This window comes from Coffea eugenioides, chromosome 6, assembly GCF_003713205.1.
Source record: "Coffea eugenioides isolate CCC68of chromosome 6, Ceug_1.0, whole genome shotgun sequence".
NCBI classification, from domain to species: Eukaryota; Viridiplantae; Streptophyta; class Magnoliopsida; order Gentianales; family Rubiaceae; genus Coffea; species Coffea eugenioides.
Window position 1 is genome coordinate 39,054,092 of NC_040040.1, and position 26,307 is coordinate 39,080,398.

The 26,307-nt window shown below is 34.9% G+C and overlaps 1 protein-coding gene across 1 annotated transcript; it reads right to left on the minus strand.

Moving 5' to 3' along the window:
* Window positions 1-636: 636 nt before the first annotated feature.
* Window positions 637-26,307, minus strand: LOC113776184 (tropinone reductase homolog). Its single transcript, XM_027321291.1, has 5 exons — window positions 26,237-26,307; window positions 25,726-25,933; window positions 3,902-4,118; window positions 2,398-2,504; window positions 637-919 (listed from the first exon to the last, which is right to left on the minus strand). The coding sequence occupies exons 1-5, from the start codon at window positions 26,272-26,274 to the stop codon at window positions 737-739; spliced, it is 753 nt and encodes a 250-aa protein (XP_027177092.1). The 5' UTR covers window positions 26,275-26,307; the 3' UTR covers window positions 637-736.

Consider the following 26,307-nt stretch of genomic DNA (forward strand, 5'->3'; position numbering starts at 1 on the left):
AGCTCTCTCCCATAAAGGTCTAACTAAGGTCCATTAAAGTGTTATTTACAGAAATGTTTTAATAATTAAAAAAATAACATTTTTTACCTGTATACAAAACAATTCTGCATTGCAACAAAAAAAAAAAATTTGCGGTCTAATATCTAGAACTGTATATCCGATTTTTTTCAACCTACAATTAGAGGGTTCTGAACAAGTATATCACGCCATTTTTCTTAAGTCTCTTCTTCATTCTATCTTACTACTGCATTGGCATTAATAAGGTATTGTATAAGGCTGTGGCGTCAATTATTTGCATAGATTTAGGAGAAGTAACAAGATAAATTCGGATGTTGTATTCTAGGGGCAACACTTCATTCATCTCTTATCCTAATTGTTATGTCTACAGATGCAATCTTCTCAGAGAGTGACATAATCCGCACCTCTCCTAGCCAAATTACTTTCTTTTTCTTCTTTGCAAGTTGTTCGAGTTGCTTAAGTGCTCAAGAACCAAAATTCTGCAATGTGAAAACTTTTGGCAGATATTTTAAGCTTTTAATGGAAAACAAAGTTTCTGCTCTTTATTAATACAAAAATGCACAAACATAAGAATCTACACGACGTGTAGAGTGACACTCTTGTAAACAACCTTGCACATTTGTTCTTACACATCTTTACCTTGAATCAATTTTGCCAAAACTTTCAAGTTTTGACTGCAAAACTATGGAACAAAGATTCAAACTTCTGGGATGTTTTCCTAGTAGGAACCTGCTGAGTATCCTCCATCTACCTGAATAACCTGACCTGTGATAAATGATGCAACAGGAAGGCTGAGGAATGCCACCAGTGGTGAGACCTCATTTGGCTCGGCTAGTGGGCGGAGAGGAGTCCGAGACATAATAGGCCTCATCTGTAGAGCAATTGATTCATCATAGTCCTCCTGTGAATGTTCATCAATTAGATTAGCGGCGTAACTAATATACGTGCGGTGTCTTGAAGTGTTTCATTAATGTGTTTGTTCTCGTAAACTTATATACAGTTGAATTTGCTTTAAGGGTTCTTTTATTATGTGCACCAAGAGAAGAGGTGGGCTCGCCACTTAGTTGTTTACAAAAGTTTATAATTCCTTCGCTAAAATTTTTGAAATCAGGGGGTAGAATCCTAAATTGAGAGAGTGGATGATGATGTTTGAAATTGATATATGGTGGGCTTAACCTGTGCTTATCCAGTATCCTTAGAAAAATACCTTTCTTTAATTCAAACTAAAAGATGTTCGGTTTTTGTTGCTTCCTGAAACATGAATTTGACTTGGTTTAAGTGGAAAAAAAATAGTTGCCAAGGAAAAAGGTATCAATTTGTGAATTTTATTTACTACAACTTGGCAAAAGGAACTTTTGAAGGCTTTTTATTTTTTTTAATCTCCTACCCCTCTTTACGTCCAAGTGTTATATCCAAGATTTGAACTATGAATCTGATAGCAAGAGGGACTCTTAGAAATCTCCTGAACCAATTCCAATGGTTGTTTGAAGTTAATAGCTGTTTTATAAATTAATTTTAATAAACCAACTTCCAAAAGACACAAATTTGTCCAACTTTTTAGTACTAACAAATTAGCTTATAAAGTGTTGAATGAAATTCATTATAAAATCCCACTTTATATATATTTATACACACACATACACATATATTGTGAGGACATGATTAACCTAATTTAAGAATCTTTTTAACCTTTTCTAAATTTAAGAAATTAGTTGTTTCTCCATAAATATGTCAGAAAAGAACTAGCAAAACATCTATGACTATATCTATACCATATTTAAAGGGACAGAGGAGAGTGTAAACTTTTTGTGTCATTTTTTATGATCCCTATTTGACCCTCCGAATAAAAGGCAAAATGATATTGTCATCTTCCTAAAATAAACACACATAATTTTATTTTTTTTTTTAATGTAAGCAGAAGAACTCGAGCCCGAAACCTCTTGCTTACACTCCCTCCCCCATACCACCCAACCCATCCCACCCAACCCATCCCTCCCCCCTACACATAATTAAATACATACACACACAATTTCTAGCCTAACATAACTTCTAATAAAGCAATAATCACCAATAACTTTCTATCCAAAAAAAAAAGAACACATAATTAAATACATACACACACAATTTCTGGCCTAACATAACTTCTAATAAAGCAATAATCACCAATAACTTTCTATCCAAAAAAAAAAGAAAAAGAAAAAACACAATTCTTTCATCCATATTTAAAAAAGAAAAAAAAACTCCAACAACAACTAAAAATTTAATAAATTTTCTTTTAAAAATTTTTCCTTCTAGATTTGCACACATATAGGGTGAGCCATTCCCATTAGTATTAAATAACTAGAATAGAAATAGTTTGGAGGTTAATAATCAACTTACAAGTTTTGGACGAGTAGTTTTCACACCATGTGGTGCAACTGTGTTGACGCGGATCTTGTCCTTTGCCCATTCGCATGCCAAACTCTTCGTAAGTTGATTAATTGCACCTGTAATTATAGGAAGAACATAGCGACTTAGAAAATTTAACAAAGCAATGGGCTAAATTGCTCCTTGAACTGCTGGCGTATAATGTATTAAACTTGTGAAAATTTTCAATTTAAACTTCAATCTAACAAAAAGTAGTTCCAAAGCTTCCTTGTTTTTTTAATTGACAAACACCATATTTGAAGAGGGATGTCAGTTCTAATTTAAACTTTAATATAACCAAAAATAATTCCAAAAAAAAAAAGAGTTCTAAAACTTCCTTGTTTGCTACTTGGTTTAATTGATTAATGCGATTAGCACCTTGTGGTTCGAGTAAGAAAACCAACTACTTTTATTATATCAAGCAATGAAACTACTCATTAGAAAATTTATATGGCATTAAATGAAAAAGGAATGTTACTTTTCGCATCAGTATAAATACTGGAAGTATTTATAAAAAAAAAAAATTAAAGTTTTACCCAATTGGCTCAATTCTAATTTTTTTTTTTTTGGGTAGCCCGTATCTAAGGTAGAAATCTTTGTGTTTTTGCTTTTAGTTTACTGATAGTAGTGCACGTAAGGTCAACATTTAAGCATATGGTAAAAAATGTTCGAAATGCACATTTCAAGTTTCAAGTTTCAACACAACCTGGCTTAAGAATTAGGGTAGCGTTTCTTCTCCATGTGCGGGTATTCCGGTAAAAAAAAAAAAAAAAGACACACACACGTGCAACCTAGCTTTAGTCAAAAGCACAAAGAGGTGAAAAAAGAAAAAAGAAAAAAAAATGAAAAAGCTTTTAAAACTATACAAGCTGAATCCTTCTTTATATGTCGAATTATTATAGGTAATTAACCACAAAAATGGTCATTTCAATCAATTCAGACATTTTCCTTCAGAAGTTGAGCATGTGACGAACGAAAGACTGCTACTGGGGAAATTTATATTTTACAGGATTTGCCACTGTAACTATTTATGCTAATCATTTCTTTATTGTCATTTACATGTCTTTTGCAATTAACATGAGTGGATTATCAGTCGATTAACAATCCACACACTCTCTTTTATCCACACACATATTTTAATTAAGCTTCAGTCGTTAATTATGGCACTGTTACTAAAGCAGATGTTTTAGATACTAAATACGCTGTATCAGAAAAAAAATATAAAATTCAATCAACATGCGGTTTCTAGGCTATAAGTCAAGAATTTAAATTCCCAATCCTAACAGAGTTCAATTAGCAGCACATTTTTATGGTTTAGTTTTGTTCCAATTTCTACTAATTCCTCATATAATCAGGTCTTACTTCCCTTCCAATTAGAGTAAGACAGTATACGTGTCGCTAATTGTTAAAAGAAAAAACATAAAAAAATTGATTTTCATTAGATACTAGTAATTGAGTAATTAAAGGTGCGTATTACCTTTTGAACTTCCATAAATTGAAGTACCCGGCAATGCAGTGCTACCAGCCACAGATGAGATAAAGACAATACTTCTAGCTTCTGATACTTTCAGAAGCGGATACGCAAGTTGACACAAGTGGTAAGGACCCTCAAGATTTGTTCCCAATACACGTGAAAAATCTTCAGCAGAAAGGTCTGTTGCTCTTCTCAAGATAATTGCTGCTGCATTGTTAACCTGAAGGTTGAAACATATAAAGATAGAATGGTCAATGAATATGTAATGGACTACAGATGAGTTCGAAAATTAAACTATTTCTTATCCAATGAGAAATTCATTGGGCAGAGAACGTAGATCATATGTTAATGATTGCAAAGTTGATAATCATGGAGAATACATATCGATAGTCGTGCTAGGTGCACTCCAATTGCAACAATTTATTTAATTGACAAGACGTTTCATCTGTGATCGATATGTTCCAAATAAGAGTCATCAAAAGGTAGATAGAGTTCTATTATTGATTCTCTTAAAAAAGAAGGGATAAATTATACTAACTTTCCCTCTAATTTTTGCAAAGTGAGAACAACCCCTCTTGATTTTAAAATTGTGATGCCCCCACCTCTCCTTAGGGCGAACTCTCAGGTATCAGCGGAACGCTTGTCCAACTCTCGTCAGAACTCACACACTCATTCAAGTTTAATAAAGAACCACAAGTCAACCATCGACTTAATTTAAAAATACTTCGAATATACAAGTCCCAAAACTCCCAAGTATACCATTTACAATCACAATCCAAAATACCCAAGTACAACAAAATTTACACTTTAATGGTCTCCAACAATATACAAAAGTATACTATTTTCAACCAAAAGTCGCTAGTCTAGAACTTCCAACTTCCACCTCCAAAGCCTGTTAAGGAAAACAAACTTAAAGGGATGAACTAATGCTCAGTGAGGCTAAGAAAATCAAGCAAGCAAGCAAGTAGCACCAATCAATCAAATAATATACTTGAAAGCAATTTTAACATGAACTTTCATTTAAATGCACAATTAGGAAATAAACACACATGGAAGGATACGGGAGCTCTTAGGAGCTATTTTCACGTCCCGATCGATTCAAGCCATCCGGGGTTGACTCTCCGTCAACTCAAGTAACAACAAGACCATAGTGCTCCACTTACTTCCTCCATTCAACATAACACCTACTCAGATTCGGAACCAAACAAGCATGAGGTGGCGATACTAATCGAGTATGCCAAGTAAGATCTCAAAAGATCAAATTATAAAATTTTCCATGGTTCACCAAGCTTCTCGACCAAACCATTGCTGGCTCGAGTTACGAGGTTAGCCAATGGGTTGGGGCGTCCCCACAAGTAAGATTGATCGATGAGACAAAACTCCAATCGACTTAAAATTGTTTATGGCTCTGAGTCGGTATGAGAGACACCTCCCACTCGAATAGGGTGTGGTACACGCTGCCGCTCAGAGAATCGATCATAGTACTGAGTTGGTATGAGAGGCACCTCCCACTCAAATAGGGTGTGGTACATGCTGCCGCTCAGTGCTCACGAGTTAAAACATGTTCGAGTACAAGTGCAAATCACAAACATTCATGTAACAAGTATCATTTAATCAAGAAAGAGAGAGGACGAGAGCGGTAAAGTACACCCTCGCCTCGACAAGGTCAGGTATCATAGAGCACTTGTACAAATATCATTTCAATCATAGTAACATTGAACATGCACTTGACACTCACCAAAAGTCAAGGGCAAAACAAGAGCAAAAGCGAGAGGTCAGACAAACTCCTCGGCGTCCACGTGACCACCTGAGACATGCACAATCACGATTATCTAGGTACTCGACCAAGGCTAATAAGAAAAATATCTTCTTGCTACCCACTCTCAAGATCACAAGTTCGAGTCAAGTTAAAGGAGCCTTTCTCACTAAATCATTGAAATAATACTCAAAGGAAACTCAAAAGTCATTTTCGAGTCAAATCTTGGCAAGAACCCTCAGTTCCAAACGAAAGTACTATTTTTACTTTCGGCATGAAAATCGAGAAAAAGGAAGATGGTTTCCATCTCTCAAAACTTCTAGTCCTACGCCCAAGTTTTAGAATATAAGGAGCGTTCACATTTTCTAAACTAATGGAGTCAGAATTCATCAAAACTCCACTCATTTCCATAGTAAATTTTAAAGCTGAAGGTTCCAAGTTTTGAGTATAAACTAGTGAAATTCTCCAAAAATTACTCTAGCTAAAACGCTCCACTTTTAGAGTTCAACGTCATGGAAATCAAGGGCATAAGACTAGGGGTTGAAATCCATTTCTCAAGTATGAATTGAGGTGCAATTAACCAAGAAAGTTAGGCAACCAAGAAAACGCATCAAGAGAGGTTTAATCCTTTGGGAACCAAGATTCAAAATGAAGGTCTAATGTGCAAAGAGACCTTGTATCCATCCATGAAATCAAACTTAAAATGAACTAACAATCTCAGAGAAAAGTTGAGAGTTCTTAAAAGAGCATTTTGTTTGAAACCAGAAAATTCCAGCTTTGTGTGACACCACCTGGAAAAATCATATCTCGAGTTCCGTAAGACCAAAAATTGGAAACCTTATACTGTTGGAAACTAAATTTAATGCACTAAAACTCTCTAGAAGACACTTTTCCGAGATTCAAATCCAAAATCATTCAAATTTTAGCTCCAACTCACTGTTCCAGCAAGAACAGAGCAAAACAGTCTTGCATTTTCAGTAAATTTTGAAAATTTGGTAAAATTCATAGAAATAGAATCAACCCTTGAAATTTATACCACTAAAATAACTCCAAGTCTAGTTTCAAATGCAATAAACAGAACTCAATTCGGACCTTTTTACACCAAGATACAACAGTTTTTGGAAAGCTGATTTTTGGGACCTGGTTCACGGAATTTCCAGTTTTGGAGCACCTGACACAGTTTCAAAATCTGGTCATAACTAAAGCTACACAACTCAAAATTTTACGTGGTTTGTGGCATTGAAAACTAGACTCAAAATGTCAAAATTCACTGGAAGAAACTATTTTAAAATTCGTTTTATAAGATGGGTAAAAATGAGCTACAATCTGCAGCTATGCTTGTTTCTCGGATGAAAACAGTGAGGAAAATCAGTCAAATTTTCCGGTTCACTACGGCTCATAGAAAAAGAACTAGAAGGTGCATTTTATACCGTTGGAAAGCCCTTGGAGTCCAGTTTCAGATGCCACAAACGACACTTGATTTTGACTCCTGGACAAAAAGTTATGGGCTGATACATACACACTGGTCTGGTATCCTGATCAGAAATTTTTCAGATTTGCATTCTCACTTTAACCCAACTTTAATTCAACCAAATGAAATGTTTTTTGAGAGATAATTGATACACATAAACACCAACATATAACAAGCATTTTGGCACTAAAATAACCACAAAATTCGAAATTAACATCAGGGAAACAAGCAGCAGAAATTCCGACAGATTGCTCCTTTCTCTTTTCAACTTTTCTTTTCAACTTTCCCAACCAAATCTAAGCCATAATTCATTAAAACAATCATCAAACAAACAACTAAATACACAATAATTCCTTAAGGCCGCTACCTAAGAAGCCATCTCAAGACATCTACTTAGAGTCAAGGTTCATTGAACCCATCAACAACCCAATGCTTAACTAGTTAAAACTAACTAAACAAACGATAAGTTGGAAGGAAAAATGAGAGCTTTGGGGTGTTACATTACTTCCAAGAGATGAAGACCAAACCACTAGAGTTTAAGCTCTAAACCACCAAGGTTCCTTCCTCCTTCAAGTCTCCCTTCAAGCTTGAGTGATGTTCCAAGAAAAGGTACAAGTTTGGAGTGTGTTTTTGGAGTAGAAATGGAAGAAATGCTAGCTGAAATTTTGGTAAGATGATGAGGAAGAGTGGCCGGCCAAAGAGGAGAAGAAGGAAAGGGTTTGTGTGTGTTGTTGGTGAAGTGATGGAATGACAAGGAAGAAATGACATAAAGGTGCTTTGGTACAAAAAGTCAACAAATGAATAGTAGACCATTAATGTTGCAAATTGAGCTTAACTTAACTCACTCACCTCTAATCCCTCAATTAACTTTTCTTAGTCTACTATTGATCATCCTTAATTCTCCAAGATCACTGCGCTTTTGAACCGAATTTTGCCTCGAAAAATGTGTATTCACTATTTCTCACTAATCGAGCCGTAGAAAAATTAAATTTACTAGCAAACGTTTTAAAAATATAAAATGAGACAGTGTTCCATGCAAATGCAATTAAAAGGATGAAATAATTTAATTGGAGCAAATGAATAAATAATTAATTAATTAAGCCAGTAAAATAAAATTCAGGTCCTCACAAAAATAACATGGACCGTTCGTACGAATACTTTCTATCCAGTCAGTTTTTATAATAGTTTTAATGTTACAAATTTACCCTTTACCTTCTTTGTTCATGTTGTTAATATTAAACAAAAGAAGTTAAAATAAAAATCTAAATTCTCTTCCAAAGGAAGAAAAGGTAGGAAAAAAGAGATTTTTATTCATGAAACTCTAAAGCCTTCTATATGTATGATCTTATTTTAGATTTTTTATTCTCACTTTAGATTTTTTATTCTCACCTGTTAAAATAAAGATATATGCCATGTATCTATTCCTACAATAGAACATTCATCATTCTTACATTCATCAAATTCTTTAATATTCTGCAATCCCAACTCATGAATACATGAATGATAGACAATAGGATCAAGGCATCAGCTTATTCAGAATAATGGCAAGAATACAGTGTATATCAGGATGATCTTGACGATCACCTGAGTACATATGCCAATGAAGTGCCACCCTGTCAACAGAATCCCATTTAATATCTATCTCATTAATATTTTTCAAGCCCCACATCCTAGTAAATACCCCTATTACAATCGTATAATACACGTTCATACATATAATTTAAAAAAATTTCTATATTTCATACATTTCAAAAATGCTTTGAAAAATATTTGTACTTTTCAATTGATTGTGTAAACCATGTAATAAACTATTGGCATATTATTCTTCACGAATTATACTCAAATTTTGAAAAAATTTTAAAATTTGAGTAAGGACAATGACTTATTTTCCTAATTACATACAAATTAACAGCAACATATAAGATAGTTCTCTAAATTTATACGTATAAAAGTGAAAATTATAATAAACTTAATGTCTCATACATAAGGATAAGAATTTAAATTGATTCAAATATAGCATAATCTTTGAATAATATAGTAATTTTAACAGTATTTTTAGTTCCATAACTTTCAAATATATTCATACTATTCACGTACAAATTAATATGCATAATTATACCGAACATGTATTTTTATGCGAAACTTTTAATTGTACTTTTGGAAAAAAATCCATATAATATATGTACGTATAATATTTTGTATTGTACCAGTCCTTTATTTTACTAACTACACCTTATACTAAGGCTATTAATGAGGCCAGCCCAGCTCGAGCCCTGCTTGTTGAGCCAAAATAACTTGCTAAACTTAAACTTTAATTAGACTAGGCAGAGTTTGGACATAAATATTAAACTCGAATTAAATGTGAGCCCAGTTTGGCCATGCAATTGGCTCAGGCCTGGTCCGTATACTAGCATGACCATATATATATATATAACATCTATAATTTATAATTATGCATATTATGGCGTTAAATATTAATAATTTATATATAAATTTATAATAATTCATAATTATAAAATATATATTATATTAATTATGTATTAATTATGAGCTTGGGGCGAACTCGATTTGAGCTCCAATCTCATACAATAGTTTAAACTAAGTTTGAACTTTTCAATTTAAGCCCAAAATCCAAAAGCCCAAAACCAAAAAACCCATATAATTTGTGAGCCGAATTTGAACTTGCCTAAATTCGACTCAGAAAATCCAATTGACACTTCTACCTCATACCACTCTAACTCTTTCTAATGACCCATTATTTTCAATTAACCACTCTTGTTTCCCTTTTTTTCCCCTCCAAATCATTGGATTCTAGTTATTTTCTTTGTTACAAACTCTTAAAACAGTACGATTGACTAAAAATTCAATATCAAGTTAAAATTATTTTGTTTTAGACTAATAATATACTATCTCTCATGCTTTTCACTTATGTTGATTTTTACCCAAATTTTTTATTTATTGGCCAAATAACATGATTATTTTGGGGAATAATTATCCAAAATATACAAAAAAAGATTAAAAAATAAAAAACTTAGGTGAAAATCAACATAAGTCAAAAGCATGAGAAGTAGTCTATTATTGGTCTAGAATTGGAGTTTAGCCAATTTTGTTGTTTTAAGAGTTAAAAAAAAAAGAATTGGAAGATTTAGAAGGACGAAGAAAAGGAAACAAGAGGTGGCATTCGAAGGGGCAAAAAAAAAGATCGAAAAAGGAAGCAAGGAGCTCCGAAAAATAAAGGCATGTGTAATGGTCCTATGGAATTAGTGAGATGTAGATTAAGGAGGATTTTAGTGACGTGGCAAGATTAGACTGGTGGGCATGGATTATCAAAGTAATCCTCTAGGCAAAACCTTAGATACGCTCAATCCATGGCCCCACCCACAGATTGAGCAGTACACACTTATCCACGTCATCAAGGGTTAATTACATTTACCTACTTTGAGGTTTGTCCAAACTACGAAACAAGCCCTAAGGTTAGAGCAAATAACACTTACCCCCCACTAGTAACTTTGCCTAAACCCAGTTAACAGATTCGACAAATGGACCCAAATACCCTCTTCTTGAGAGAGTGACAACATAGCTAAACTTAAACCAAAAAAATTTTGAAAAAAGAAAAAAGAATAATCGCCTGGTAATGGCATATTTGTATGAAAGAAGAACAAACTATTTAATTGAAAAAACATGAAAACTCACACTATGGGAAGAAAATTAAAAAAAGAAGAAGAAAAAATGAGAGCCTGGTTATGATTGTGGAAAGAAAGAATGAAGATAAGAGCTTTATTTGAAAAACAAAACACTGTCTCAAGAAGAATTCATGAAAATAGCAAGCACTAGTAAAATATAGGAAACAAAAGAAAAAATCTAATAACCCGACCACTTAGTACATATGGTAGCAAGAAACAGAAATCTAAAAAACAAATGAAATACACTATCTCCAGTCTCAACCACTCTGGTTACCCACTCACCACCACCAACCTTGCAACTTCAGTTCTTCTCCTCCATTGTCCCATCCTCTTGTTCTTTTTATCTTTATCTCCTCACATTTCCTTCACAATCCATATCCACTTCCTCCACTATTATCCTCCTCATATAACAGCAGATATCTCATTTCCCTCAATCGCAGTGCTTTCCACCATTTGCATCCTCCATTACTACAGAAAGCAATACAGCCATAAATTGAATTCCGAAAAATATGAGAGCCCATGTCAAGGGAAATCAATTTTTTTTCTAGGATTTGATTTTAAAACATAAATAGTAAGATGTAACTTGCTTCGTAACTTTTTTTTGTTTAATTGAAGTTTGTATTTTGATTATCACACGTGGGGCTTTTTCTACAAAAGTTATGTAATGTGGGATTGGATTGGAGGTAAAGGTGGTGCTTTTAGGTGGTTGCAAGTGGCTAATTTTTTTGCCAAATTCTAGCAGTTTGAAGGCTTCAGATCCTTTACTATGGGATGTGTTGATGTACTAAGAGGTTTGGGGTAGTCATTGTTATATGTTTTGTGGCAGCTTGTTGTCGAAGCCATGTTGTCAGCGAATTTTAGAGCTCTTGAGAATGTTGGAGTTAGATGGTGGGATAGTAGGACGTAGGAAAAAGAGCAAGGAAAAATAGGGGATTAGGGTCCTTATAGGCATTATAGGACTTTTAGTTATAATTTGTTTAGACGCCATAAGTCTGTTAAAGGTTAACGCCAGTTGATTGACATGAGGGGCACATTTGTTACACATTTATAAGTGTGAAGGGTTTCATTGTAATTGATCAAATCTTGAGGTCTGATCCGTAGTTCGAACAAACCTTATTATTAACCCTATTATTAAAATTGAAGGGAAGCAAGTTCTCTTCCTTCTTTTATTTTTTTTCTGAAAATGTTAAATATTTTCATTGTTGGTATGTATGAACTATACACTTAGTGAGCAAATGCTCAAAGTGGAGCTATACAAGTGCAAAAGATATGTTTAAAACATAATTGCTTATATGACTAATTCTATCACTATTCTCATTGCTAGACAAAAACAAATGAGCATTCCACAAACATAGAGCCTAAGCTACTAATGTCCTCTAGATGAGAATATAAGCTCACTTTCTTGGCTCTGTTGGTTCTAATCATCTTCAACAGGTGTTGTTGTGGGATTTTGACTTGGATTTTACTCTACTACTGTTCACTTGTCTTACATAAAGCAAAATTAACTGCCATAACTTGGTCCTCAAATTTATTTCCTGAACTACACTTCTGCATGGCCCATTGAGCTACCACTTGTCTGCTGTTATTCTCTGCCAAGATGCCTATTCCCATCTTTCTAATTCCTATTAGTCCCTTCCTCTTGCTAGTCCAGTTCTACTCTTATTGTTTCTGGTATGCTCATCTTTCTCTCTTTCTCCAAGACTACATTGTATTCCATCCATTCACTCTGTGCCTTATGTATAGTCTTAAGTGGATGTCTTTGATATGCATTGAAAACCCTATCATTTCTAGCCTTCCAAAGTTGTCAAAGGATATTGACAGTGAGTGCTATGTGTTCCATTCTTGCTGACCTGTTCCTTGCTTCTATCGAAACACTCCACCATCTACTGAAATTCCCTATGTGTACAACTAGTCCATCACATTTCTTTGGTGATAATAACCATACTTCTTGAGCTAATCTGCAGAGGAAAAAAAGATGTTCTACTGTTTCTATATCTTCCCCACAACTCTAACATATCAAATCTCACATCCTGGTCCTGCTATGGATTGTTTCATTAACAGGCAATGCTAAATTCATGCATTTCCATATAAACAATTTCAATTTATGCTTTACCTTGAGTTTCCACAGATTTTTACTTTTACCATTCCCTAGTTTCCTCATGGTTCCTCTTTCCACCATCTCCCTTACTCCCACTAGGCTTTGCCAGATCCAAGAAGCGTTCCATGGTACTTTGCATTTGAAAATGGATTCTTTGGGATAGTACTTGGCTTTTAAAACTTTTGCCACAAGTGAGTTAGGATTTGTCACCAATTTCCACACTTGTTTCCCTAGCATAGCTCTATTAAAATTTTGCAAGTCCTAGAACCCCATTCTACCTCTCTTTTTGCCCTATATTAGTCTGTGCCATGAGCACCAATGTATTTTCTTCTTCCCAGTTTCCTTTCCCCACCAGAAATTGGACATCACAGAGCTTAACTTCTTGCATAGTCTGGCTAGTAGCCAAAGCATGACATAGCATATGTAGGGAGTACCATTGTCACTGCTTTGAGTAGTACTTCTTTTCCTACAGCACTAAGCAGTTTGTTCTTCCATTGTTTTATCCTCTTTTGACAATTATCCCTAATGAAGCCAAAAATCTATTGCTTGGTCATTGTGTTCACCATTGGTAATCCCAAGTATTTACCTTGAGACACAACTTGGATCTTCTCAAAATTCTGGCAAATCTCCTTTTGCACTGTCTGTGTTACATTTTTACTAAAAAAAACAGTGAGGAATTTTCTAGATTTATCATCTATCTAGATCCTTACTCATATTTCCTTAGAATTTCTTTCAATTCAGATGTGTTATGGGTCTACAAAAAAAAGAGGTGTTATGGATGGCCTTTGTTTGCAATTCTTATCCCTATTATCCTTTTTTCTTCTTTTGCTTTCTTCAGCAAGTTGGTAAATCCTTCTAAGCAAAGCAAAAATAGATAAGGGGATAGGGGATCTTCTTGTCTAATCTCTCTTTTGAGAGTTACAAAACCTTTTAGTTCTCCATTGATGCTGAAAGAATATGTCACTATTGAGATACAACTCATAATCCAACTAATCCACCTATCAGAGAATCCCGTCTTCTTCATTATATCTTCCAAAAACTTCTATTCCATCCTATCATATGCCTTTGGCATGTCTAGTTTTAGAGCAAAATATGCAAATATCCTTGTCTTTTGTTTTTTAGATGATGCAAAAACTCATGAGATATAATGACATTGTCAATAATCTGCCTACCTGGAACAAAAGTAGCCTAGTTCCTACTGATGTAATGATTTAAAACCCTTTTGAGCCTATTGGCTAGAATTTTGGAAATAATTTTGTAGAGAACGTTACAAAGACTAATGGGCCTATAATGCTTCAAGTTGGTTGGATTGTCAAATTTCGGAATAAGAGTGATCACTGTATGGTTCACAGACTTGAGCATTAAAACAGTATGGAAAAAGGTTTGGATGGCTTTGATGATGTCTTTTTTGATAATGTACCAAAATTTGTAGAAAAAAAGGGGACTCATACCATTAATATCTGGGGATTTATTTGGGTTCATGGAGAAAACTGCATCCGTAATCTCCTTTTCCTCCACATTTTTGGTCAAGTTGAGATTGTGCGTGGTATTTCATTTAAAATCTCCTCTAAACCTTTCTTTCCAGAGCTGCTAAACAGTTGATTGTAATGAACTTCAACTTCCTCTCCCAGTTCCTCCTCATTGCAGGTCCAAGATCCATTATCCTTTTGCAAGTTTTGCATTCTATTTTTCCTTCTTCTCCCTTTAACCTTTGCATGAAAGTACTAGGTATTTTTGTCCCTTTCCTTAAGCCTATTACACCTTATTTTTTGACTCCAATATAGTTCTTCTTCTGAGTCAGCTTTCTTTAGTTGTATTTTCAACTCTCCGATTTTTCCTTTCCTATTCTCTTCCTTGGACTTCTTCACATATTCCAGTTTTTCCTTAATTTGATTGATTTTTAGTTTTTTATTAGTCTAAAAACCCATTCTACCACTTTAGGAGAGCTATCTTGCAATTGGTGATCTTCTTTGCGACTTTTAACATTCTAGATCCTACAGCATCCCTATTCTAGGCCTCTCTGATTACTTGGTAGATTTCTTCATGTTGTAGCTACCTTTTATCAAAGAAAAACCTTTTCTTTTCATTGCAGTTTTGGGGATTGGTGTCAATCAACAACATATTGTGATAAGAGCCAACATTTTCAACATGAGTGCATTTAGCTTTATCAAAGGATTGGAACCAAAGTAGGCTACTAAGTGTCCCGTCCAATCTTTGTCTTATCTCTCCTTCTTCCTCTCAGTTGTTACTCCTAGTCCACGGGTAACCCTTAAAGCCTATGTCTATGAGTTCATTGTTAGCTATGAAGTTTCTAAAATCCTTGAAACTTCATTCCTATCTTGCAGATCCATCCCATTTTTCTTCATTGGATGTTATATCATTGAAATCACCTACAATTATCCATCAGCTTCCCCACGTCCTCTTCCTATTTTCTATTATTTTCCATTGGTTCTTTCTAATATTGTCTACACAACTGGCATAAATGCCTACAAACCACCAGTCCACTTGAGTTTCCTGGTAAAAAATATGTGCTTCAATGGTTAATGCTGATTGCATAACCTTCAACACTTTCATGTCATTGTTCCACATCAGAGACACACCTCCTAATCTGTCCACTGCTTCTACAACAACACACTACTCAAAATTCAATCTTTTCCTGACATTTTTCATATACTTATATTTATTTTTTGTTTCACACAAAAATATCATATTGGAGGAGAGGAGGTTGTTTACCTCCCTCAACTGGGGAATTATCAAAAGGGTCCCTATTCCTTGACAATTCTACACCAATATTCTCATTTGAACTTTAGAAATCAGGTTGGGTTGGCCTCCTCTCCCACTCTTTTCATGGACCTTGCCAATGCAATTTCAAACGTTCTATTTCTTTTCTAATCATGTTCTTCTATTTCAGCATCCATCATTTCCTCATCTTTTAGGCAGAACTTCCTTTTCCCTTGAGACTTTAATGTGAAATTTTGTTCATTCATTTCTTTCAGGGGTTGTTTGGGTTTTAATGGTGATTTGATTGGCTTTCTCACTCATTTTACTTTTTCAATGTTGCCAACTTGATGTTATCAGAAGTCCCTTCATCAATCAGCATATTTTCCTCATCATCCATTTCCTTTTGAATGCCTTGTGTTTTTTGTTGTTTCTTATTTCTTATTTCCTTAGCCTGTTGCTCACCATCCTGTTGGAATACCCTCCCTTCTAGCTTTTTTGTTGGGTTAAAAACAAAAAAGTCCCCCTGTGGTATACCTAATACACAGAAAAGCCCCCCAGTGGTATGCCTAATACATAGAAAAGTCCCCCGTGGTTTCAAAACATAAAAAATGACACCTCATGTTCTGAACTAAATTGTAAACTAACAGAATTCGTTAAATTTAACGAAATCCGATAAATTTAATGAAAAATTTAACGGAATCCGATAAACTTAACTGTAAATTTAACGGAATCCGGTAAGTTTAACAGCCGACACCATCATTTTCATTAGGTTTAATGAATTCTGTTAGTTTACAATTTAGTTCAAAATATGAGATGTCGTTTTATATGTTTTAAAATCACGAGGAGTTTTTCTATGTATTAGCTATACTACAGGGGGCTTTTCTATGTATTAGCTATACCACAAGGGGTTTTTTTTTGTTTTTAACCCCTTTTTTGTTTCATCTTGGCTGCTACTTGTGATCTAAATGACTTCCAGCTTAACATTTTGAGGGTTGTTTCTACCCATCTGTCCACCAGTTTATATATGCTCACTGCTCAGCTCAACTTTGTTATTTTGGCTGCTTTCTTCCATCACCTTAGCCTGTTCTCTCTCTATTACCTTCATAGAATAAGTCTCCTTCCCATTCCACTTATCTCCCTTGTAACTAGTGCTTTTTCCTCTTGGATTTTCAGATGCTACTTTTGCCTTCCCAGATTGTCTTTCTATGAGCTGCAATCCATTCTCAACTCTATCTCTTGACTCCCCAATAAGTTCTGTTCTCTGTGTATCTGCTTGTTGTTGCCTCCTTTTGTGGTGAGCCTTATTTCCCCCAACTCTCATTCATGGTCCAAACAGATTGTCTAGCTGTCCATTTCCCACTGCTACCACATTCTTGCAGCTCTTCTCACTATATCCAACTCTTCCACATTTATAATAGAATTCTAGATATTGTTCATACTTAAAATTGATCCATTTAACTGTCCCATTGAGCTTAACTATTGTTCCTCTCATTAAAGATCGAGAAATATCTGCCATGACAAGGATCTTAATATGTCTCCCTTCTTTTCCTCCACTTTGTGGTACAGCCTCATTAAACACTACCCCAATTTTCTTTCTTGTTTCTTTGGATATCCAGTGCACCAATAAATTCCACACTTGAATCCATAATGGAGCAATGTTAAAAGCAATTGCATCCTCTTCAATTTTCATCTACCATTTCCTTAACACCAAGAGTTGATTGTCTAAGATCCATGGTCTTCCATTCAACATTCTATCCCTATCTTCCTCTCTTGGGATATTGAATTGAAAAAGATTTGGTCCTAGTTCCAGAACTCTCATGTCTTTAGGGTAGTTCCATGCTGCTATAGCAAAATTTTTAAACCCCACAAATTGGCAATCTTGTCTTCCATGACTCTCCCAACTAAATTAGCCCGGCATTCCTTTATTCCTATATCTATATCCCCCAAATCTAGGTTTGTTCCACCTATTTCCTTGTTAGTAAGAGAAAATCTCTACATAACTTCCATCAATTCCTCCTCCATTCTTTTTTGAAGAGCTTTAAAGGGATACCACACACTTTTGTCACTAGCTCAGCTTTACCATGGGTCTTGGACTCTTGGAAGGACACAGAGGGATGGAGACTCGACACCTGGAAGCTAAGGCTACTTAAAACTCAACTAAGGAAACTAAAGAAAACTATACAAAGAGATTAAAACTCAATAGGAGCAAAACACAAGCTAAACCATCAGAACTTAAGTGAAAAGCAAGCTAAATGTGAGTTTTCAAGATTTTGGCAAAGTTAGGTGAGTAGTAGCTCTAAACTTGCCAGTCTGAGGCATATGATAAGTATTCAGCAACACTTAACATTTCTGCATCTATTCCAGTTCAAGTTCCTCTTTCTTTAGTGAGACAGATCCTCCTGCTTCATTAATGTTTTGTATTTGCCTCTGGAATGCATTTATGGAGCCTATCTCTTGGAAATTCAGTGTTTTGATGAATCCTTTGTGGGATTTAATGCTCGAGAATTCTTGATTTCATATTGTATTTGAAATGTAGTTTGGGAATTTGAGAATTTGAAACTCTCATGAAAGAGAAAGCACACTTCTCAAGAGAGAGAAATAGTGATTCACATGAGGAGAGGAGTCTCTAAACTTCTGGTTAACCATTAACCATGGGAACTAAGTATTGGAGAAATAGGCCTACAGGAGCACAGCCTGTCTCTTCACTTATCTCTGCACTTTCACTCTCCTTTGCTTCCCAACATAGAAAATCCTAAAACACCTCCTTATGTGTGGCAATTGTACTGAAGAAGAATACGGTCCCTCCTTCATCCTCAAAGCCGATGAAGTTCGGTGGCTGGGAGCATAAGGAGAAGAAGTGGATCTACTCATTAACAAGGCCAACCATGAGAAGCTGCTATCATAAGCTCCTAGATACTAGCTAATCATCCTCTTCGTTCTTTTCTAATGTTTCAGGACTTGCTCACATCTTAAATTTCGTGTAATTATCTTCTTGGTTCCACAAAAAAGAAAAATATAGGTAGAAAATGATACTCCTTCCCCATTTCATTCTAGACAGATAGAAATGGAGAGTTAAAAATAAAATCTTATTGGGCAGGAAATTTTGGGAGAAAGAAGGGAGAGGAACAAAAGCCTGCTACTCCTTAATTTGATTTCCATTCAAAATCTTTTTAAAATGTATAACGCATTGTATGTTTTTTTTTTCTTTAGAGAAATGCAGAGGAAGGTAATGTACAAAAGTTAGAAAGTGTTTTTAGTTTAGGACACTCTTTTTGCCCGTAAACTGTTTGTCAAAAGTCCAAATAGGGAAAAAAGCTTTAAGAACGAAGGAAAAATAGCAGATCCAGTACTTGGAGCTTACTTAATCGAAGATAAACACTTAAAACATGGGACTAAGTATACTCAATTTGTAAAATTTTAGAGAAAAATCAATTACTAAAACATTCCAAGCGAAATACAAGTTTTTGGAGTAGAGGCTTGGAGCTCTAGAGAGACCTAAGGAACAATAGACTTTGTATTTTGAATTTTGAGCACAAGCCAAAACTTCGTTTACCGCTATCAAACTGTGAGGACCCGGAAAAGTAGGTTGTTATTTATTTTATTTTAATCTTTTGAATGCATTTTCTTTACTTTAAATTATTGCCTTAATTTTCTCGATCATTTTTATAAGTGAGTCAAGTTTTTAAATTATTTTCTTGGTATAAGTTAGTACATGTTAAATTTGAAGTGCGTTATGGGCGTGAGACTAGCTAATGCGGTAAGTGCGGTAAAATTTTGACGACTAGGTGAAATTTGTATAAAGGGAGGTTATTTTATAAGATGCTAGGGGATAATTAGAGGTTAGTTAGATAGATTAGTTTGGGAAGACAAAGAGATGAGATTAAACTCTAGGAGGGCCAAGTGTCATGAAACCCTTGGAAGTTGGACTTTGACCAAACTTGTCTTAACTTTACTAAAACCAAATTTGACCAAAGAAGTCTTCATTTTGCACCTAGCTTGGCCGAATTCTTGGAGAGGAAAAAAAAAAGAGAACTTCATCTTCCACCTCACTTTCTTGCTTGAATCTTGAGTTTCAACCAATAATCTTGCAAACTACTCCATAAAAGTTGATCACTAGGAAAGATTAAGGGCTTGAGTGGAGAGACTTTAGAGGAAAAAGCACTAAGCTTCCATCTTTCTTGGAGGTTCAAGGTAACTTGGCAAGATACTTCTCCCTACTTCAAATAGTTGCTAACTAGTGGTTTAGGGTTTCAATTTTGGTAGTTTTATGAGATATTTCATGATTTGAAGTAGTGATGTCGAAATTTTCAGATTTTATGGTGGAATTTCTGCCCATATATGATGTTTAAGGGTTAGCCATGGTTTGATGGTCTTGCTATGTGAAATATCTAGTTCTTATATGCTAGTTTGACTTGCCTAAAGAAAATTCCAGCTTGTGAGTATGAATTTCAGCTTAGGGTTTCATTTTCTAGCTTCAGTAGGTGCTAGTTATACGCTATATATATATATATATGCATGATTTAGTGAGTTTTTGGCTTGGTATGTATATGCTTGATTTGAGGCTGTTTTGTGGTGAGAATGAAGCCTTGAAATGGCTGGAAAATTGGTAAACATAAAGGAAGTGCTACTGAAAATTTGTCTGCAGGGAACCTTGAGCAGTTATAGGAAATCTGTTATATCTTGATGTAGAAAAGTCAAAATTGAGTTCTGCTTGTTGCGTTTGAAACTAGATTCAGGATACTATCAACCATGAAAATTTCATAATTTTTCTCAATTTCTATGAATATCTACGATTTTTCAAAGTTGACTGAATTTCCATACCTGTTTTGTCTTTTGACTGGATGAAGCAGCAACTTTAGGTTGGAATTTGACAGATTTTTGGATAGAATCTTACAACGGGGAAATTGTAATTCTTTGAGTCTACTTTCCGACGGTATAAAGTTTATAAATTTTGGATTTAGGAAGCTTGAGTTATGATTTTTCAAATAGCACCACGCAAAACTAGAAAAATTCTGTTTTCCTAGAACTATTCTTACTTTCATTTCCAACTTTAAGTTAGAGTTGTTACACCATTTGGAGCTTGGTTTTATGAGTGGAATTGATGGTTAAATGAAAGGAAATGAGTTTCTTCAAATCATTTTAGGTCGGACAATTTCCAACTTTGTATTTTGAACGTCTTTTCTAATTTCTCCAAACGTTTGACTATAAGTGATACTCTTGTGCTTTAAATGACTTTTGTAACGTTGATTAGCAAAGTACATGAGGTTTACTCCTCAATTTGGAACAAGCAAATATTATATTTTGATAGGTTATACGGGTATAAAACTTGTAAATTGATGCATGTTCTAAATAAAGTTTTGGAACCTCAATTTCTTCATATATCTTGGCTTTGTATTGCTAGTCTTTTACTATAGTATGTGACCATAGGACTCGAGAGAGTTCAAGGGGACAAACCAGGGTTAAAGTGAAGTGTTGCAATTGATTGGTGAGTGTTCCAACTGTGTATTACATGCTCCTTGTTGCTAGAAGTTGCTAGGTACTTGATTTATCGTCTCATAGGCAAGTGTGTACTTTTATCACACTTGACCTAACTCGACTAAACATTTGATATTGTGTTAAAACACGTGCTGGCCAATTTGTGCAACTGAAATAGGGCCAGAAATCCGGCTCGGGGCAATAAGTACTCAAAAATTTTCTACCTTCCCTGTCAATCCGGCCTTGAATCCGGCCAATATTTGGTCGGATTTGTGGCCGGATTTGCTGAGAAAATTTATGATTTATGATTTCTGCAGTTCTGCAGTTTTCTTGTTTGATCCGATTTTCATACCTATCCAGTTTTCAATTGTTTGGATTTGAAATACTTGAAACATGATATGCTGAGCTTATTTGTGATTTGAGCCTGTTTAGGCGAGTGTGTTCTTAAGTGCACTCAAATGACCTGACTTGACTAAACACTTGATATCATATTTATGCATGAACCAGTGACTTGATGGGTATGTGACTTGTATATTGACTTGAAACACTTGGAACGCTTGAGAACGTGAATTGCTGAACATTACTTGTGACTTGATTATGGCTATGCGAGTGTGTCCTTATTCGCACTCGACCTCCATGAACTTGAATTAATCGATCCTGCGTGTGGACTTGCATGTTTATTTGCATGGTTGTAAACCGGCTGCATTCCTCTTGCAGCTGTTGAACTGTAGACCGGCTGCATTTCTCTTGTAGCGGTTGAATAGTAGACCGGCTACTACCCTCTTGTAGCGGTTGAATTGTAGACCAGCTACATCTCTCTTGTAGTGGTTGAACTGGGCCTTGGACCCTATCCGAGACGTCGGGTAAGTGGAAACTAGGGTTACTCATGCATATGCGTGAATGTAGGTCGGCAACGACTGAACTGCGCCCTCGTTGGACCTTTTGCTTTAGACCAGGCTTAGAGTGGTCGGGTAAGCTGGGCAACCTTGGATAAAGGACAAGTTCCTAACCTGTTTATTCTGGATTACTGAATACGGAGCGTTAAGTGACAACTAACGTCTCCAATCTTTTTCTGTATGAGCATTGGATAACAACCAACGACTCTATTTCTGATTACTGAATACTTGGGGCCAGATTCTGAATTTCTGTATATCTGGGACTATAAGTCCAACCCAGGGCTAGTTGGTCGAATCGAGCCGACAAGGGTTTGGTCGAGAAGGTCGACGAACCTTAGGTACTTCTTTGACGTTCGGGCCCGATAAGGGATATGTTTGGTAGACGAAATTTGGTGTAAAGTGGTGATCTACGACATTATACTTTCGTGATTGACGGAGAGTCAACGGACCTTGATCAAACTGCAGTGGAACTTGCTCCTGAGAGCAACCTATATCCTTTACTATGAATATGCTCTTTACTATACATTTTTGCATGATTTGTTTGGCTACTTGCTTAACTAGATACTGGATCATGATCTATTTGAGTGTGACTTGTTTTCTTGATATCCGGTGTATGGTATCTAGTCTAATGTTTTACCTGCTTGGTTACTTGGAACCTCACTGGGCTTTTAGCTCATTCCATGCAATTTGTTTTCCTTACAGGGATGAGAACATGAGAGGTTGAATTGAGGAAGCCCTCGATTTCTTCTAAGTCTGTTAGTCACTCAAGCGAGTACTTCATAGATGTCTAGCCAGCTTGTTTGGTTTGATTTTTTTTCAAGTTGACTTCTTGGTTGTAATATAGATTGTGTGGACACTGGAGGCCCATGAGTGTATATGTAAAAGGTTATAATTAATATCGCTTTTATATTTGAGGTTTTATTTGTAAAATTTCCTGATATGTCACTGAGTCCTGGCGAAAGTTAGGCAGGCGGTCCGCCAAACCCTTGGGTACGCCCTAGGGGGAGGTGGGACTGTCACACAAACCACGGTAAGGCTTTTTTGAGTGATAGAGAATTTTGGATTAACATATTTCAGTAGGATGATGTGGCAACTTGTGCACCACTCAGTCAATAAGTAGGGCTGTTCACTGAATTTGCCCAAGTTCTTGCCTTACTCTAATGGCAAAGTTAAAACTTAAAAAAAATATATTAAACTTACTTTTTAAAATGCAGGCACTTAATCTAAAAATGAAAGACCAAGCAGAGGCCAATTTATAACGTTATACATATAATTAAGTGCTATTGATGGGGAGGGGGGAGATGGATTTGATTGGATGGTAAGGAGAGAGATTGTAAGTAGGAGATTTTAAATTTAATTCCTCCCACTTATTATAAAGAAGGTGCTATTAATCTTTTCCAACCATAATTTTTGAAGAAAAGAAAAACTAGCCCTAGTCTCTTTTCTCAATCTTTTTGGAAATAATCACTTATGTCATTGCAAGAGTACTTTGGGGATCCTGAATTGAATCTATAACAAAACTAGTTAATTTTCCTTTCTTAATTAAGACTAAGGAAAGTTTTTGATGTTATCTATCAAATAAGACCGGATATTCCTAAATCAAGAATGGAGGTCAGTGATGTTTTTAAACACTAGAGGGGAGGTTAGTGTAATTTACCCTTTTCTTTCTTTTGGTTTGGTACTATAATCCCGACAACCTGAAATTTTGACCCATATTATTATCTTACGATCTAATAAAGTGTGAGAAGGGATTCGGTATTAACAGGATTTGGTGTTAACAAAAAGTGTCATTGGTTGGGTGGTAAGAAGAGAAAGATTGTAAATAGGAGGTTTTGAATTTAATTCCTCCCACTTATAAAAAAGAAGGTGCTATTGATCTTTTCCAGCCATAAATTTTGAAGAAAAGGAAAACTAGCCCTGGTCTTTGGGAATCCGGAAATGAATCTATAACAAAACTAGTTAATTTTCCTTTCTTAATTAGGACAAAGGAAAGTTTTTGATGTTATCTATCAAATAGAATGGATATTCCTATTACTATGAAATCAAGAAGGGAGGTCATTGACATTTTCAAACATTAGAGGGGAGCTTAGTGTAATTTATCCTTTTTTTTGCTTTGGTACTACAATCCCGACAACCTGAAATTTTGACCCATATTATTATCTTATTATTATACAATTAAGCGTAAGTAAGGATTTGGTGTTAACAAAAAGTGTCATTATTTATTATTCTAAGAATTTCCTTTGAATATTTACCATTATCTATCTACATTTTCTTTAGAAAACCTCCCACTCCTACATAACTATTACTATATAGCTATCGTTGCACTCGTTGATTAACTAATTCATTAATGAACATTGCATCACCTCCCAAAAATCTCTAACTAATTTTTTATTCTATATCATTTTTATTATTTGCTTTTTTTCTAAAATATACACACACAGTTTATGCCCCATCCACTAGTCCAAATAAAGGGTGGGCACAAATTGAAAAAAAAAACAAATTGAAAAGTCAAAATTTGTTTTAAAGCCCACAGCATTACTTTTCTTAGAATCGAACTTTTCGTCCTTATAAGTCATTTTCAACAAGCAAACACAGGGTCGTCGTGGAATTTGAAATGATAACCGGTGAAGATACACCTTTCAAATAATATATTCTTACCCACTTCTTCCATAAACTAGAAATCAAGTCAAACATGTTTTTCGAGTTTCTAAGTAGGGATAATTTAAGATTCCTCCCCTAATGTTTCTAACTTTCCTCTTGTAAGGTTTTGAAAATATCACTTACCTTCTTTATGAGCAATTTGGAAGTTGGAAATATTTTATGCATATTCATAGAGAGAAACAATTAAAAAATTTGCTATATAAAAATGAAAACAACAGTAGGTACATTTTTTATTAAATAAATTGATAGATAAAGGAATTATATATGATGTACCTGATAAATAAAAGGATTCAAACATGAAATATAATTGAGATGTTTACAAACGAAATTAATCATAATTTGATTATGTTAAAATTTAATTTGGCAATAGAAAAGGGCCTAATACTAGGCTAGCTTTTCTTATGTACTTGATGGTCTAACGGAATTGGATGTGAGAAAACTTTGGTTCCGTTGTTTCTTCTTATTATGATGGTGATAACGAGAATCTTAATATATGAAAAAGAAATTTTCTTTTGTTAAATTTCGAAAGTCATTTCTTTTCAGTTGTAGATGATAGAAATTTCTTTTTAATCAAATATAATAATGGCCCCATGAGTGAAATAATAAATTAGATCAAATAATTGAATTAACTATTATTACAGGTGAGGGGTGCTTTTGGAATCAAATGAGATTCTCACATCTAAAATCATATTTTTATTCTTGCTTTTTTTCTTTTGAATTGGGTAAATTGTTACAAGCATATAGGTTTTAAGGGAAGTTAGTGATATTTTCAAAACTTTTGGGAATGGCAGTCAAATTGTTAAAAATCTGATGGGAGGCTTCTTAAATTACTCCTTTTTAAGCATACCATTCACTTTCAGCTGGCACGTCCTACAAAATATCTGCACTGCAGTCCGCATTTGGGAAATTAATTCAAACCAAGATATCCCAAATATTTCCCCTAAGAATTACTTTGGATGCAAATGCTAAAACTCTAAACAGAAATGATGTTTATGATTCTTTAACAAATCAAGAAATAGATGGACCAACTATTTTTCCCCTTTTATGGATCAGAATTTGTACTTACCAGTATGTTCAGCTTGCCGTCGAAGGTGGAAGAGACATTCTTCATTAGTTCCTCTCTTTCTGCTCTTGAAGCCAAATCGCAAGTTGAACCATAGACTTTGAAACCCTTTGCTACCCATTCTTGCAGCCTTTCATTAAGTTCCTTTTGGTTTCTTGAACATGTGTATACTATGGCTCCAAATCCTGCTAACTCTTCCACTATGGAATGCCTGAAATTTTGGGTCAAATAGTTAAAATGGGGACACGCATTTTGAATGTTGCATTAAAGCTACTAGGGACATAATCGCACATATATACTAGAACAAATGGAGGAAGCAGGGATTTATGTATACGAAACGAGATATGACCGTGATTGAGTAGGTTTTTCTGCTCATTAAAAGTTGTCCAATTGGTTCTTAACAGTTAACATACCCTTTTGAGGAGTGAATGAAAAAACAAATGTTGAAATGAATTTACTAATTTTTTGATATAAATATAAATACCAGGAACTATATTTGAAGAAATTTGCTTACCCAATGCCTCTGGTGCCACCAGTAACAAGGACAGTCATTCCATTAAGAGACCATCTACCACTCAATTGTTC

What these genes read in the sequence shown, in the direction of transcription:
- LOC113776184 (XM_027321291.1), bottom strand. Translation starts at nt 26,274, where the DNA reads ATGACTGTCCTTGTTACTGGTGGCACCAGAGGCATTGG. An exon ending in GGTGGCACCAGAGGCATTGG is followed by an intron (nt 25,934 to 26,236) that starts GTAAGCAAATTT and finishes CCAAAATTTCAG; the next exon opens with GCATTCCATAGTGGAAGAGT. An exon ending in ACGGCAAGCTGAACATACTG is followed by an intron (nt 4,119 to 25,725) that starts GTAAGTACAAAT and finishes TTCAACCTTCAG; the next exon opens with GTTAACAATGCAGCAGCAAT.